The sequence below is a fragment of the Galeopterus variegatus genome, unplaced genomic scaffold, assembly GCF_000696425.1.
Source record: "Galeopterus variegatus unplaced genomic scaffold, G_variegatus-3.0.2 Scaffold96, whole genome shotgun sequence".
NCBI lineage: Eukaryota > Metazoa > Chordata > Mammalia > Dermoptera > Cynocephalidae > Galeopterus > Galeopterus variegatus.
This window is the reverse complement of record NW_007726207.1, coordinates 740,253-758,145: the sequence shown is the minus strand read 5'-3', so window position 1 is coordinate 758,145 and position 17,893 is coordinate 740,253. Positions and strand designations below refer to the sequence as shown.

At 36.2% G+C, this 17,893-nt stretch overlaps 2 protein-coding genes across 2 annotated transcripts in view; one reads left to right on the top strand and one right to left on the bottom strand.

Moving 5' to 3' along the window:
* The window catches only part of ASF1A (anti-silencing function 1A histone chaperone), a 14,583-nt gene extending 8,837 nt beyond the window's left edge, over positions 1–5,746 (top strand). Inside the window, exons 3-4 of the mRNA XM_008583230.1 lie at positions 3,805–3,981; positions 5,286–5,746. Coding sequence (XP_008581452.1) covers positions 3,805–3,981; positions 5,286–5,498 — 390 coding nt within the window. The 3' untranslated portion in view covers positions 5,499–5,746. The remainder of the gene's footprint in view (positions 1–3,804; positions 3,982–5,285) is intronic.
* Positions 1–17,893, bottom strand: part of MCM9 (minichromosome maintenance complex component 9) — a 104,462-nt gene that overhangs the window by 66,756 nt on the left and 19,813 nt on the right. The window contains exons 4-6 of the mRNA XM_008583236.1: positions 15,516–15,716; positions 11,638–11,763; positions 9,630–9,749 (exon numbers count right to left, since the gene is read on the bottom strand). Coding sequence (XP_008581458.1) covers positions 9,630–9,749; positions 11,638–11,763; positions 15,516–15,716 — 447 coding nt within the window. The remainder of the gene's footprint in view (positions 1–9,629; positions 9,750–11,637; positions 11,764–15,515; positions 15,717–17,893) is intronic.

The window sequence follows — 17,893 nt, the reverse complement described above, 5'->3', positions numbered from 1 at the left end:
CAACCCTCAGTGTTGCCCCCGTACCGGACCAGGGACCGGCAACGGGATCGCAACCCTCGGTGCTGCTCCCGCGCCTCGCTCAGCCAGTGAGCGGGAACCGGTCTGTATGTGGGATCCGAACCCTCGGGCGGGAGCGCCGCCGCACTTCCCAAGCGGCGCACTATCCAGTGCACCACCGGGCCGGCCCAGTCTACATGTCTTATAGAGGACTACTGTTGCAAATCCACTACCTCACTAGTCATTTGTGAGAGGAAATTCTAATATAAATTATGTTCTCAGAGATACTACTGACCATATTTGGGTCTGTGCCAAGGCTTCAGACATTTTCTTCTGTATTCAAAAATGTTATTTCTTTTAATCCATGTTAAATTGCTGTATAAAACTATTCAGTCCTTTCTCAATTATCCATGCTTATTAGAGGGAGATATTTATAACAGTCCAAAGAGTGACTAGCCCTAGCATTTTAAAAACGATTCATTTTTGTTATAAGTATTTCTACTCAATAAAGTTCCATGAGTTAAGTAGAACCCATGGAAAAGACTTAATTAATTTAGAAAGAAAATCTAATTCTTCCTATCCCTGATCTCCCTATTTTCTCATTTCACAGATGGGACTAATTTAAATGAATACTGTTGGTCAAGTAATCCCATGAGAAATGGGCAAAGAATCATTTAGACACATGCCATCTCCAGAGCTGCTGCTACTTTTTCCCTTTCCTAAATATAGAATTCAGAATCTTGATCTCCTAGCCTTAGTGCTTTTCGTTAAAAAGCAACAAATACTTTAGGGTATAGTGTATCTAAACAAAAGGTTAAGAAAAGCTCAAATATGTTAATTTAAAGTGCTCTTAACCCGTGTTGGGTGAGTGCATAACCTTGTGAAAGACGTGGGTAACAGAAAATGCCCTGTTCTGTAGGAAGAAGCACTGCAGTTACAGACCTGGGTCAAATCCTGGCTCCTCTACTTATTATTAGCCATGTGTGGCTTTAAACAAGCTCCCTAACGTCTTGGTCACTCCAGCCATCTATAAAATGTGAATAATATCTTACTGCACAAGAATGTTATGAGGAATAAAGCAGTCAGTACAATCACTGACAAATAGTGCCCTATTTCTATAGTTAGAACTAAATTTTTATTCCCTTAGCTTCCTGAAATTGTTATATAAAGAAGCAAGATTTGCTTTGACCCACAAGCCTGGGGAACCCATACTTTACTGATGGTAATTCATGATGTAGTATAAGAAACTTGGGTTGACATATAATGGTACACTTTATGTCACATCAAAACTTACAAACAAATGCTTGTTTTTGAAACAAACCTTTAAAAATTTTTTCTTCGTGTTTATATTGTTAAAAACACTCCTAAGCTTTTGGCTTAGAGTGGTGTAGGAAAGAAATTTATTTAAAAATATTTCCTTCTAGTGACTTTCAAGTAGCTTCACCTTGCTATCAGTGCACATATTGCCAAAAAGAATAGAAAGCACACTGTGATTTAGGTCATGTTTAGCCCATGTGTTTTACAAAATTCACTGTTATCAACAGCAAGAGACTAATGTAGTTTTTTGTCATGTGTTTTAAACTACTGAGTATTCTCTTGGTCTGCCATGTCTTTCAAAGGGTAACAAGATGTTCAGACATCTGCCTAGTATTGATGGTTGGAGTGTAAGATATCTGCCTGTCACTTCTCTATCCTAAATGATCTGAAACACCTGAAAGTTTCTCTACTCAAGTTTGCTGAGGGGATGGGAAGCAATATGTGGGGGTGGGGTGGGGTGGGGGGAGGTGTCCCATAGCAGCACTGAACTATCTCAATTTCCCATCTCCACTCACTTCCAGGTACATTTGAATCCCTTTGGGTACTCTGGAAGTAACCTAACTCCTCTGGGGAGAGGGTGCATAGGATCTCTAAGACAAATAGCACATTCTCCAGGACAGGTTCTCTGTCCCCATCCTGGTGTCTCTGCAAAGAGATCATAAACTCCTTCAGGGCAGGAGCTGAGTAATGAATAATTTCAAAATACTAAGTGCTCACAGCTTTGCCAGACATGATATTGTAAAAATGAAATGATAGGACTCCTGCCCTAGATAAAGCTTAAAGTCTAGCACGGAAGACTGAAGAGTAAACATATTTACATTGTTGGGCATACATTTGTAGAAGATTTGTATCAAGTAATATAAAGCCTATAAAAAAGAATTTATTGATTCTACCCTCTCAGTTAGAAAGGACTTCACTGAGAAAGATACATTTGATGGCAAACTTCAAAAGATGAATTTCTCAGGATGTGAGGGAAGGATCTTTTAGGCCAAGGGACTAAGGTGTGAAAGATTATGACCATATTTTAAAGAACCTGCATAGATCATATATCTAGAACAAGGGTGAGAGGTATGGAGTTAAAGGTGGTGTGAATGAAGATGCTGGTTGGAGGCAAATTGTGAAGGGGTATTATAAATGAAGTGAAAGAACTGAGATCTTATCCCTTAGAAATGGGAATAATCATCTGAGGTTTTAAAACCAGGCACAGGGATAGGAACAGATCTGTGTTTAGATAGCTAATGCTGGCAGTAGTGCAAATAATAGACCAGAACTGGGGCAGCCATTCAGAAAGCTTTGGCAATATTCCAGATAAGAGATGAAGACATGAATTCAGCCTTCAGAAACAAGAAATGTTGAGACTGACTAGATGTAGGAGATAAGGAGGTGAGCTGAAGGTGACTGGGGTTTTTAGTCTAGATGACTAGATAAATATTTTTGCCTTTTTGTGTCATCTACACATGCATGGTAGGCATACAATAAACATTACTTTTTAATGTCTCCAAGGTAAGCCATTGGCTGAAGTGTTCACCTAGGCCCAGGAATGTTCTGTGATGTCCAGCAACAGTAAGCTAATTTGCTGGGACTTCACCCACTTACAACCCAGAATGGCTGCCTCAGGTCGTGCCTGTGTCCCCTCAATCTCTGGCTCCTTCCATCCAGTTGGTCTCTTTACTGTCCTGCATACTGCTGTGAACAGGGCCCTAGTCTTTGATCATGTTCTTAGCCTCCTGCAGCTTGCTTGCTTCACCTTCTGCATTCCTCAAAGTTCAGCTTACAGTAGCTTAATTCGCACTAAGGTCTTTGACATCTGCCTAAAACAATCTTTATCTTCACTGAATTTCCACAGTATGTGTGGATTAAACAGCACACTTGTATTATAGTGCCTCAGCAAAGTGACTATTCATGATACAGGATTATTAATATTTTTTGAAAATCTGGTACATAGCTATTTCTATCCCATTTTCAGTTTCATACTAATTTACTATTAGAATATTTGTGAGGGGTGATTGAGTGGGTATGAGATATAAACGTCCTGGGTCAAAAAGGGAAACTGATATAATAAACATTTGCTGCTAACAGGCTGTGTGGAGATAATATTTACTAATTTAGGTCTGAAAATAATGACTGGAAAGGTTAGAATCAATAACATTATTGACTTAATTGTCTACAACATTTTACAAAAGGTTTCCTAATGAATATTATTGCATAATCCCTCATGAAGCACCACACACTGTAGACAGAATTATTTCCCACTAAAAGTGTAGTGATGCTTTCAAGAACTAAGGGCACTTAGGTATACTGTGGAGAATCATGAACTATGTTTTCTAGCTGTAAGTCAATCTCAGAAAGGAGCATTTGCTTTCCCAGTATATTTTCCAAGTTTTTGTTGCTGCACCCTCAACTGACAGTGCTCAAGGTAACTAAAACCCCAGTCTTGCCTGCTGTTAATAGCTTTTTGTGTGTGTTTCTTTTCTTTTTAAACTATTCTAGGCAGATGCACCTAATCCTGGACTCATTCCAGATGCAGATGCAGTAGGTGTAACAGTTGTGCTAATTACTTGCACCTATCGAGGTCAAGAATTTATTAGAGTTGGCTATTATGTAAATAATGAATATACCGAGACAGAATTAAGGGAAAATCCGCCAGTAAAACCAGACTTTTCGAAGGTAATGTTCTTACTATTCCTTTTTAATTACTCTTACCATACAATTTTTTAGGCAGTTGCCATTTCATAGTACACTATAAAAATGGGTTTGAGACAAAATAAACTTGAGGTCCTTGTGCTAACTGTGCAAACTAATTATTGTTCCATTACCATGGACAATTGATCTCAAACCTTACCTCCAGATGAGTCATTAGTAATTAATGTTGGGCAGACACCTTGAGAGGTTCTGATGGTTTAGAAAAATGAAAGTGCCTCCTGTAAGAAACAGGATTTTGTTTCTGGCTTCCTATGTAGCACTTCTCAGACATCAGATTCTAATTGTTTCAACCTTCAGGACATGCCAATTCATGTTCATTTTATTGATTACTGAATAATGATATTTTTGTCTGTAATTCTTCCCAAAATTATGGGGGAAGTTTTGTGTGTGTTTGACCCACGAACACCGTTATCTCAGAACACCTATATGCTTCACTTTATCTGCTATTCTTAGAGGTTAAACTAAAGGTCTTAAATATTTCTAGTGATGGAAAACAGCTTAAATTCTGAGAAACTGAAATCTGTGATTCAGCATTCTCGAAGATACTTAGTCTCTTTGATATTCCATTGGGAACTTTAACAGCAACTGATTTTGTGAGGGGGCAAAGTAAATGAAGTTAAACATTGTGCTCTATCTGCCAGACCATGCAGGAAACATTACTTAGCAATAGAATAAAATGTTCTCCTTCTTGATAATAAGGCTGGAATGTTTCTCATCCTGGTTATGGGACCTTTGATTGATCCAATTCATTAATTACCTGCTTGGCACCTTATATAACAGAAGAGAGAAGAAACTAGAATACTGTTTCTAAGAGTTAGCCATAATATTTAAAAGGTAGAAAAGCACTAATAAAGAGATTATACTTGGCATTTGGGGAAATTTTTCATTTTCCTTGAAAACATCTCAAAAATAAAGGGCATATTAGTTTGTTAACTAAAGCAACCTCTGAAGCATTCACCTTCAAAAAAGAAGAAATTCTCTCCAAAGGAAGTTCAGAGGAGTTAGATATTTTATTGGATAGTAAAAAAAAATCTGATGAATTCCCTCAGATTATCTATATCTTGTTTCCATTAGGCTAAAATAATTTCTTTGCTACAGCCATAGTCCTATATAGGTGGGGGTGGTTTTTTTTTTTTTTTTTGACTTATACCTTTATATGAACTTATAGGAGTACTAACATAAAGAACTATTTTTTTAAGTTCCTATTTGCATAATGGTGACCTAACTTTCTTAGTGTTTACCATTTATATATTTCCTTCCTCCTCTAGCTTCAAAGGAACATTTTGGCATCTAATCCCAGGGTCACAAGATTCCACATTAACTGGGAAGATAACACAGAAAAACTGGAAGATGCGGAGAGCAGTAATCCAAATCTACAGTCACTTCTTTCAACAGATGCATTACCTTCAGCATCAAAGGGATGGTCCACGTCAGAAAACTCACTAAATGTCATGTTAGAATCCCACATGGACTGCATGTGACCACCTGCCATCCCTTTAGTACAAATTAAGCTATTAAAAACACACAGAACTATTTCCCTGAAATTCCATAAGTACATAGTCAAGACACAATGTGAAGAATTTGTTTAAAAACATCCTGTAGAAAGTTTATAAGAAAACCAGTATTTGAGCAAATTGTGAAATATAAATACAACTATTTTTAAGTAATTTTTTCTCTAATGTGTTATTTTATTTGTTCTGCAATTAATCTGATTAAAGCATATATATTATTGTCTTTTCCTTTATATGTAATTAAAGCACTTATAAAGAAATATATGAATCATTAGACTAGGTTATAAAGATGTCTTAGTTTCTTGGACATTAATCTTTGGACCACTGGCCTTTGAAAGACTAAGTTCACTTCAACTAAAATGTTTCTTCCTGTAAAGACGTATAGTATGGTTTTAATTTAAGGAGCAAATTTCCATTCTTTTTTGGCACGTCCTTAAGAGGATTTGAAATCAACTACATGCTACCAGGAACTTTAGAATCTTACTTCCAAGGCCACCCTGAAGCATTTTATGGTGACTATTATAGTTCATGTAATGCTGGACAGCATTAGGTTTCTAAAAAAATAACAAATGTGGCTAGCTGTTTATAAGGTACTCTGGCTATGGTTTTTGTTTTTATAACAGAGTTTAGGACATCAGAACACTTCTTGATGGGCCGGCCCGGTGGCGCACTGCTGTAGTGCGCCGCTTGGGAAGCGCGGTGGCGCTCCCGCCGAGGGTTCAGATCCCACATACAGACCGGCCGCTCACTGGCTGAGCGAGGTGCGGGGGCAACGCCGAGGGTTGCGATCCCGTTGCCGGTCCCGGTCCGGTACGGGCGCGACACTGAGGGTTGCGATCCATTGCCGGCCACGAAAAAAGGAAAAAAAAAAAAAAAAAAAAGAACACTTCTTGAATCATACAACATTATTGCCCAGTAAATTCACTAGATCAAGAGCAAATACAAATCCCCTAAGTTTAAAAATAGGAGATTCCAAAGGCTAAAATCTGTTCATTAGATTTATTAAAACGCTATGAACTTAACTTTTGAAAATTCTTTTCTTGTTGGCAGTATTTATGTAAAACCAGTGGATTTAGAAAGGTATATTTAGCTTTATTATAATAGATAAGTTACTATTTTGGAAATATATGTATTTTCACACCTGTAGTACTCTTCCCCCATATCCTCTGACCCTCATGAAGAATAAAATCGGGCATATTTGAGGTTGACATATTCTAGATAGCTTTTCCAGATAACAGGTTTTTTAAAAGCAATGGTGGAAAGGAATTCATTAACCAAATGGGCCAAAAGGTACTTTTTCTTTCAGAGCTAGGTCCTTTCTCAAAAAATTTCTTATGCTTCATTAAATTAAGGGTACAGTATTTTTATTACCCTTCCTGCTAAGCAAGACAGCCATAAGATACAGCTTATGTAGTGCCTTCATATGTAAAACTTTTATACTGCACTTTTTAAAGCTATTTTGAGGAAAGGAAGGGGCAGTTGTTTAAATATAGATTCTAAGTTGTATATTCTAAAAAAGTGAATTTGTAAAGCAAAATTCTGCTAAATGTTAAACTTCGAAATTTAATATGCTAGATTAAAATACTGTCTATTAACTAGTTCATAGCTTTTAAAAGTAAAATACTTCCGACTTAAAATTAAGAATCTCATTTTTGTCTAATTGCAATTAAAAGAATGTTAAAATGTTAAAATGAAAATAAAAGTAATACTTTTCAACAAAGAGCTCAGTGATTAATATACCAGGAACAAGATATTTGCTTGTTAGAAATAAAGCATATATGAGCCAAATCACCAAATAAAACAATTTACTGCTGAGTTTTATTCTAATAATAATGACCAGTTTGTAGTGACATCAAAGGGCTAGGTTTTTATATCAATTTGTAAACAGCCAATTCTCAGAAATTTGGGACTTAAAAGCTACCACCTTTTATTATCTTAAATTTTATGGCTCTTTAAGACAATTTTTCAAAATGAAAATTAATGACTGAAAGTAAACAGATTGAGAATTCAAACATTAAGAACTAAAAAACTGTAGTATATAGGTTTTTTTTTCCTGTTTAGCCCTAATTACAGACACTATGTCTGAATTAGTCAGAAGGTGTAGAACTGTTTTCCTCCTTTTGATCATAGTAAGTAGCTGTTTCCTGAGAACATACACATGAACAAACTACTTATGCCACTGAAGAGAGAGAAGAGGTGAGTAGGTGGGAGGGAATGCAGTTGTCCTTTGAGTTGAGAAAATCTGAGGAAGGGTGCATGTATTTGCTCATTTTTAACCTTATATAATCTTAGGCTTCCATGTGGTCTTACTGGTTTTAGGATTTGGGGTTTCTAATTTTACCTTTTTTCTGTCCAAATAAGAAGGTTCGTGGCAAGAGTTTTCAAAAACATTTTACCATAATCCATGGTAAAAGACTTTTTTTTAAAAAAAGCATAACCCTGTAACAAGTATGTATTAAAAATTTTCATGAAAATGCACCCTTAGTGCCCCTTTACTACGTGCACTGTTCTGGTATTTTTTGTTGTTTCATTTTGAAAGTGACCCACTGAACTGACTTATAACTCTGCAATATACAATATGAAGAAAAGCTAGTCTGGATGAGAAGTAGCAACAACTTTTCTGTAACTGTAAAATTTATATTCCTCTATCTGTCTTTTCTCTCATGTTTGGAGTATGATCTTTGCATTTATAAAAAAGGGGGAAAGGTGCTAATATACTTTTATACTAATTCACTAATCCAGTGAATCAGCAGTCATTTCCTTTAAAACTGCCCAAATAGTCTGAAATTACACTAGTAGCCCACAAGATAGCTTGGACTCATATCTTGACACTCCCTGTCATTACTTAGGAAACATTCCACATAATTTATTTGGGAAACATTTATTTGTCTGTTGATATCATTTTATACAGAACTCTAGAACACTGAGTCATAAGGATTTTAAAATGCATAGGAAGTGTTCTTTATACATTCTTGCCTACTTCCCTTCCATTATACTGAAGCTGTCCACTCCTCAATTCCACAAATCCCTTCTTGTCAATGCTTAATGTACTGTTCAGTTATATGTCAAAACCTTAGAGCCCCTTAACGGTTTCCCACTTATATAGGACCATTAGTGGAGCATTTTCTGCTGTATGATACATTTTTTTTTTCCTTTTTGTCTTTTTTACTGACTGGTAACGGGATCGCAACCCTTGGTGTTGCGCCCGCACCGCGGGAACCGGTCTCCACATGGGATCCGAACCCTCGGCGGGAGCTCCGCCATGCTCCCAAGCGGCGCACTCTCCAGTGCGCCACCGGGCCGGCCCTGTATGATACATTTTAAAGTATAAGCTTCTCATAAATTTCAGCACAGGCCATGGAAGTTAGGCTCCCTTAACAAGTAGCAAACAACATTTGTAAAATGTGTAAAACTAAGGGCCTATTTTTAGAAAAAAAGATTTTACCCCAATCAAAATTGTAAAAATACAAAATGCCACCAAAACATTTAAAAAAATATTTTCCTAAATTCCCTAAGTCACTTTATAATCAAATCTTGACATTCTGTCTGAAAAGGCTTTTAAATATACTTGCTGAAGAATCATTGCGTGAATGAAACACTCCACATTGTAATGATGAAAGTGTGCTTTCCAAATACTAACAGACAAATTTTTTACCTAAGAAATTTCAGTAGGAGCTGCTGTTGCCCATAAGATCCAGGAGCATGAAAATGCCTAACGCTCTATGCCATCTATGTACTTTTGTAAAGTGAAATTTCCCTCTATCCATATTGTTTTAATGTTCTGTTTGCTGGGTCTTCAGAAAATGCCACATGATGTGTGTACTTTTTCCTACATAAATATGTATGAAGGTAATTGCTAGAGAATGAAAAAATTGAATAGGATCATTCAAAACTAAGATGCAAAGGTAAGTGAAGGTGGAGCCTTTAAAATATTTTCTTAAGAGCCACAAAAATAATACTGCATATTTCCTTCCATTTTTGGTGGCAACTCTCAAAAATTAGCTTGAAATTTATCTCATTATAGATATATTTTCATAAGAAAAAACATTGTATTGGTTTCTGTACTAATGTTAAATTACTTGAAATTGTCATGTAAAATACCTGCACTAGTAGATCCGATTCCCGTCGTCAGCACAGATCTTGGTGTAATCTTTGCTGCATATTTGAGGAATTGAGATTTCCCTGTGCCAGGATCCCCAACTAATAAAAGATGAGATTCACCTAGAAAAAAGTAAATATGTAAAGTTTTAAATTTCTGTGAAGGGACCCATGAATAAGTGTAATTAATCAAAATGAAAATGGTCCACTTGGAATGCCAACAAAATTTATTTTATATAGTGTTTTTGCTATATATGTTTGCTATATATGTGTATGTACACACACAATATATATATATATATATATTTTTTTTTTTACTTTGGTGGCTGGCCAGTATGGAGATTTAAACCCATGACCTTGGTGTTATAAGGCTGATTTTTGCTGTATATTTTTCCATAAGGTCATTCAAGGAAGGATTTAACAAGAAAATTTTTAGAAAAGTTAACTGTCATTATACATATAACAATCTTTAATTGATTACTGAATATGAAATTTAAAATCTAAATTCTACTAATAGATTATATGCTACTTCCATATGTTTAGGCTTATGTTTAATATTTTTTAAAATTTTGTCTTATAAAGTTTCTGATTTTATTTAATCTACTTTTAAATACAGTAGTCCCCCCTTATCCACTGGGGATATAAGACCCCTGATAGATATCCGAAACTGTGGATAGTACCAAACCCTATATATACGATGTTTATTTGATCTGATAACTAAGATAGCTACTTATTGACTAATACGTAGATAGTGGATACAGCGGACAAAGGGATGATTCACAGCGCTTGTGGGTGGACAGCTTGAGATTTTATCCCACTACTCAGAAGGGCATGCAATTTAAAACTCATGAGCTGTTTATTTCTTAAATTTTCCATTTACTGTTTTCAGACTGTGAGTGACCACAGGTAACTGAAACCATGGAAAGTGAAACTTCATATAAGGGGAGACCACTGTACCAAACTACTGCGATTAAATCTTTCTATACAAGTCGTACAAGTATTTTATTCCATTTTTATTTAGGTACTTATAAGTGTTAGGGATTTCATAACTGCTTTATAAATATTAAAACACTTATGATTCTAACAAGTGAAAATCTTTTCAGTTTATGAAAATTTTACTAACTTAGTGAAATGTATCTTAAAATAATTAAGTACTCTTATTTTTCAAACATAACAAAGGAACATATGAATATCTTATGGTATGTATTTTCTTATTGAGCAAACAAATTTCTTCGTACTCAAGTATTTTCTAAATATATTAATAGGAAACCCCTACTTAAGCTCAACATTTAGCAGAGTGCTTGCAAAAAGTAGATAATCAAAACATATAATATACATAAACCTTATACTTACTATTGTATACTGAGCTATATGGTTTTAGAGTCCCTACTAACAGCCTTATTTAATACCCTTTAGTCTTCTGGGTTAGTCTTTGGTTATTATGGCCAAAATCTGCTAATGCCAGATTTGAGTCAGGTAAGCATGTTAGCTACAAAAGAGCTTTCTGCCATCCTGACATAATTACACACTTAGAGTAAATTTTACTTGAATGTGTGACCTCCAGCAGCACCTCATGGCAGGTGGCACATTTGCTATCTACCAGCAGAAGGGGAATCAGCAGGCAGATGAGTAAGAGCAGCAGTCTTTGAGAGAAACACACCGACAGGCACAGATGGAGAGATGCTTACTTAGAGACATTAAAATGCACTGTATCTTTTCCTCTGGGGATCCAATGAAAGATAAACACAGTAATAGAAAGATTTTATTTTGTGGCACTCTTACAGGCTACAGCAAAAGCATATTGCCATTGAAAAATTTATGTTTTCATTTAGTCTTTCTGGAATTCTAGAAAGTAGCTTCTGGTATATTGATGCTAGACTAAGTCTGAGATACTCAGACAATTTCCACCTTTAAAAGATTACATTTGGAAAATAAAACAAGCAGTTTTTATGCAGGAAAGAAAAAGTCTACATGTGTTAATATTTCTCAAAAATATTAGATAGGTACTAACCTCTGACCCGTGTTCCTGTAGCATCAGTTCTTTGAATCCCACCAGCCAGCACCATGGCCACAGCAAGCTTTACTAGATACATCCCAAACACTTGAGGGCATAAGCTGGCTAATATTTCATTCCTTCCTGGGAAAAGGAGAAAGATCAGAAGTTACCAATCATTTTCAAGAAACCCTAACTGGAATCTCCCTTCCTATCCTAACTGACCATGCTCCTATAGACATGTTCTTTCTACCATCTAAAATGATCAAAAAGGCTGATTCCAAATGACTAAAAAGAGTGAATATCTTTGTTTTGGTTCTAAAAGTCCTTTTCTTCTTAATGCCATGAGATGAAAAGTCTGCTTTTTATTCTTGGGTGCTACCTGCTTAAGTCTATGAATTTATCATACTTTAGAAGGGACATAAAGAAAGGAATCCCTTTTTCTTCCTCATCTATTACCTATCAGACCAACATTATCCCTTAAAATAATACCAGGTATACTTCCTATGTGGTAATTTTAGTAAAATTACTCCATTAAGTAAATAAAAGGAAGGTATGTTCAATCTCAGAAACTGAGTTGGACCATAGGAACTAGTAGCCTTTAAATACAGAGGTAGTTGGAGCTCATGGAACTTTTCCAAAAGTTAAAGAGAAGTAAGAGAAGTAAAATCTCTCCACTCTGCAAGTCAATTCAGCATTTGCTCTGTGCAGTTTGGTAAATTGTTTTATCTGGAATAAGTTGCTAGGATATCATGGTATTAAGATCATTGCAAGCTAAAACCCTAGCAATCCAAGCTGGAGATCTTGAATTCTTCTGATCGTATACTTTCACTTTTAAAAATCACTGTTTTAGGTTCTGTTTTCAGAAATATCAAAGCACCAAACCTAAGTTCTGCCTATCTCACCCATGAATGAAGTACATATTTCATTCGGTCACTGGCCAAATCAACCTACGAGATTCTAACAAGGCTTTCCTGAGCCTTTCCACGATTTATGACCCTGTACACAAAGGCTACTTTTTGTAAAGAACCAAAATTGACTCACTGGCAACTAAGCCATGGTGCTGTGACCTAGGATGGCAGAAATGGTAAAGAAAGAAAATCTTTCAGCAAAAAGGGAACCAGAAAGAAGACTTAGTAAATCCAAGAAGTTTGTTAACTGCCAGAAGGAATCCCTCCCTCTCTTGTGGTAGAGAGCCCAGAGAAAAAGTTCAGGGATCTAAACAGACAGAAGACCTGACAGCAGGTAAGTAAATTTTGACCAGAATCAGAGATCACACATAAAGAAAGAAGGAATAGCGCCAATGAGCAGGCTTCAGAGTAGGTAAAGTGACCTAGGAATCACCCAAGGCACAACTGTTACAGACCAGCTTTGTGGAGTAAAGGTGGATTCCGTGACCAATGTGCTGATGAGAAGCACATCCCAATAGTAGAGAGCCCAGGCTCTGCTGTTGTGTCTGGAGTCAAATCCCAGTGCTATTATTTACTAGCTGTCTGACCTTGGGCAAGTTTCTTAACCTTTCTGCCTCCATTTCCTTATCTGTAAAGTGGAGATAATAATGGTATCACACAGAATTGTTAAGGATTGAAGGAGTTCATAAGTGTACAGCACACAGAACAAAGAGTACCTGACCCACAACAGGAACTACTTGCTAACTATTTTATTACTTGTATTGTCTTATTTCTGTTCTCTAGTTTCCTTATGCTGTAGTCAACCCCTACTATGAAGGCAGGACTCAGGTACCAAATAAAAGCAAAGAGGAAGGAGCATTATACTAAATTTGTTGTAAAATAAGTTGAAAAACCTGATTACTTGAATCACAGCAGTAGAAATTCCCATGGCTGTATCATGGAAGAGAATGCATTAAGGTGAATACAACCCCCATCTCCACCCCACCTCCCAAAATTTCTGGTTCTAGACCATGTCAACAGCATGGCTATGGCCTAGTTATCCACTCTTGTGGCATGGCACTCAGTTATCCCAGTGAAGAGAAGCTCTTATATCTAACATAACTGAGTCACCCAGAGTGGGTTCAAATGGCCCAGCATCTAAGCACAAAAGTCAAGGGATCCCTGAGGTCACTGCTTATCAGAATAAAGCCCCTAGGCTCATCCTAGTCAATACCCACAATATCAGGTCTTAACAAAACAGGTCATCTTCCGAGAGCCAAGCAGTGAAGCAATTTTCCCAGCTTTTGACTGGCAAAATAAAGACACCCTGTTGGATACAGCTCCCACGTTTTCCTCTCCTCCCCCCAACACACACACATATACTTTGAAACAGTCAAATACAGTGTACTAGTACTGGTCCACAGGAAACTAAGAAGGGTGAATACATTCATGCTGAAATGAGAAATGTCTCATTTTCTCACTGTCTTCCTACTTATATTTATCACTAGGTTATTATATTTACTTCTTCCTTTTATCCAACAAATGAGTTGTACAATTATAGCCTTCTAATGAAAACAAGATGGACGCTTTATTTTGGGGGGCCAGGAGGTACAGGGATCTGAACCCTTGACTAGGTGGGCTCTTTTTAATCACCAGCACAAAGCACTTATGAAGGTCTAGTTAGAGTGCCAAATGATGGCCTTCCTGCACTGTTATAAGGAAGTTGAACTGTGTCACTGGAATGAATAACAAATAACCATGGTCCAAGGAAGAGTTACAGATTTTTATAAGGACCTAATCCTAAGAAACCATTTTCAGTCAAAAAAATTCATTTAAAAATGCATATTATGGGTCGGCCCTGTGGCTCACTCGGGAGAGTGTGGTGCTGATAGTGCCAAGGCCGCGGGTTCGGATCCTATATAGGGATGGCCAGCGCACTCGCTGGCTGAGCGTGGTGCAGACAACGCCGAGCTGGGGGTAACGATCCCCTTACCGGTCAAAAAAAAAAAAAAAGTATATTATTCTTAATGTATATTACTCTTATTATTCCTATTTTGTTAAGAACATACTTAACAAAGCTGTAGCATAAAGAACTTTTGGTTCCTTCTATACAGATCAGATGAAAGATCAGGAACTACTACATATGTCGTACATACATAAAAAAAAAAAAAAAAAAAAAAAAAAATCACCCCATAAAATAAATGCAAACTGCCCAGATTTGGGCAAAAGGGGGACTTATTTTGTGAAATAATATCTGTCTAGTTCAGCATGTGATTTAAGAATAAAGTAATCAATATATGTTAGATTTGAGATGAAGTTTATTAGAAATAGTCTATTACTAGCTTCAGTTTATTCTTCTCAGAAGATGCCTCCAAGGAAGAATGAAAACAGGCATCTGAAGATTTAATTGGTGTTTTACAGATTTGGGATTTTTCAATAAAAACACACTCTATAAACTCAAAGGCTGTGATGTTTTATTCTATATAAGTACATCTTAGTGTCACAGTCAAAATTTTTTGCTGTGATAACAAAGATTATTTTCTGCATCTTCTATCTCATCAGTTCTTTCCCACTTATTTCCTATTTTAAAATCTTCAGCTAAAATAGTGTGAAGTTATCTTTATTATCAAAAAAATACATCAGAAAAGGAATATTGGCTTTAATAGGATGAGGTTTCATAATAGGATGAGTTTTGCCTTTTTATAGAGAAACTATATTTCTAATTGAAAAAAAAAAAAGGTAGAAAACTCTGAAACTGTTCTGGCAGTATATGAAGTGTTTAGAATAATAGAAATAGAAAATGTCCAGGAAGATCACAAAATAGAAAAGACTATGGTAGAAAATGGCTTCAAAGAGAGACTACAGATGTACTGACGAATGCTACTCTTTGAACGCAACCACTGAGTTATGCAGCATGTAAGAATGTCCCTAAAACATAGACATCATATTTAACTACTGAATGTAATGCCGCTAATAATTATCAGCTTCATGCCTTTAATCACAAACCTGCAAAAGGATCGCTCTTATAGAATTCCCAAAAATCTTCAAATTCCTTTCGGACCTCCTCATCCATGATGATTCCCAAGGACTGCTCATTATTTACTTGGACGTAATTGGCTTTTAGGACTATCTCCACTTCACAGCGCACATCTTGCTGAAAGGGCTTCCACCGTTGCATGACGACTCCATAAATAGTGAGGTCATCCCCTGGGGGGAAAAAAGCAAGTCCAGCAGTAGCATCCTGCATGCTGGGCACAAACTCATGCAACAAAGGATAAGAAATCAAAAATAAACCACTCCCTTACTAGGGTTTAGAGAGTGCATACTCATCTAACAAACAATTTGGGGGCAAAAGAACACGTCAGATTCCTGGGTTTTTTGTTTTTGTTTTATAGACATGTGTATCTGCACAGCTAAAAGCCGGAGCAGTTTTATTTTTCATAATCTGCTGCATGATAACCACAACAAATTATCACCCTTCACTGGGAAGGTAGTTTACTGGATGATTTATTCATCATAGTTACATTGGGTAACGTGTTCATCCTTTTAAAGTCTCTAACCATTTAGTTCTCAGTTAGAGAAGAGATGGAATTGCATCCAGAAGGTTAAACTATAATCAATTTGGTATCAGGAAAAGAGATAATCTTGTGATGACTGGCACCTAGTTTTAATTTCTTACATGTTTATTTTTACTTAGCACATTTGTTAACATTTTACTTACTGCCTTAAAAAAAAAAAAGAATCAAAGGAACAATGAACTAAGAAATGAATGAATACCTATCCTACTTCAAAGTTCCCTCCCATAAACTATGAAAGCACAAGACACACCCTGCTTTTGTTCCCTCTCAGTGGTTCCTCATACCTGAGGAAACCCTCCCATTCCTGGTAAGCAGAATATAAAACATTTATAGATTTTTCTAAGAAGCTCTGGGTAGTTTAATAGGCACATTTGCCAAACATTGACATCTGTACTTGTTACTACATACAACGCAATGCATCCATTAATGAGTATATATGAATGCTTGACATTCAATATTTTGATACCAAAGAAAAGGGGGCCAAAACCAAAAACCAAAAAAACCCATAATCCTAGTCCCCCCAAATTTCAATCTTGTTGAATAAAGGATGTTGGATATACCCCAAACCTAATCTTGATATTTATATTTTGCACAAGTGTCTCAGAACTAACAGGCAATTATTCATTTCCAAGCTGTGTGACAATTATGTTATTTGCTGATGAAAAATGCCTTTCACTCTAAATTTCAATGAGTAATTTGTAAACTGCAGAGCTTTTGATTTCCATGGAACTGGTGGGCGCCAATCCGCAGACTAGAAGGCACATTTCTAGCTACAGGCAACTTCATACTAAATGGTGACATTAAAATACGTGCTTTACACATTTCTAAGATCTTTCCTAAGCCACTGCTTGGATGGTTTTCAAAGCCAATCAGGAACATTGTTCATTTAGTACACTGTCTGCTCCCAATTTTTTTAGATAAAAACAATTGGGGCAACTTCATATGAGCACTTGGAACCATCTTCTATTATGGTCATTTTAATAAATTATATTTAAGTTGTTTCCAAATTAGTTAAATGAGGAACTTAAATTTTAGATATATCACCCATTACAGATTGAGTACCCCTTATCCGAAATTCTTGGGGCCAGAATTATTTCAGATTTTGGAACATTTGCAGAATACATACCCAGTTAAGCATCCCTAATCTGAAAATCTAAAATGCTCCAAGGAGTGTTTTCTTTGAGCATCATGTCAGTGCTCAAAAAGTTTTGGATTTTGGAGCATTTCGGATTTTGGATTTTCAGATTAGGTATGCTCAATCTGTAGTAATAACCTGACTTCAATAAGCAGTGATTATGTGGAAAATACAGAATGCTCAAGACTGAAGACTGGCTAAGAGCACTGACTGTCATCAGATTTGGATTTAAATTCCAGCTCCAGCTCCATTGCTCATTGCCTATGTGACCTTGGGCAAATTATCTAACTTTCCTGAGCCTATTTTTTGACCTACAAAATGGGAATAATTATATTTACATCATAGGACTATAGTGAGAATTAGGTCAGATAATGTATGTAAATTACTTAATGCAATATCTAGAACACAGTAAGTTCTCAATAAACATTAGCTATTATAATACTAAATCTACCTTACATTTGTAGAGAAACTAATACCTTTAAAACTCTTCAGTACATAAGTGTTTCCATTTACTCAAATATTTATTTAATGGCAGATATATATGATCATCGGAACAACTGTGAGCTATATGAGGTACTTTAAAAAGTTCAGGGAAAAATGAAATTAAAGGATGATACAAATCCTTCCATGAACTTTTTTTTTTTTTTTGTCCTTTTTGTGACCGGTAAGGG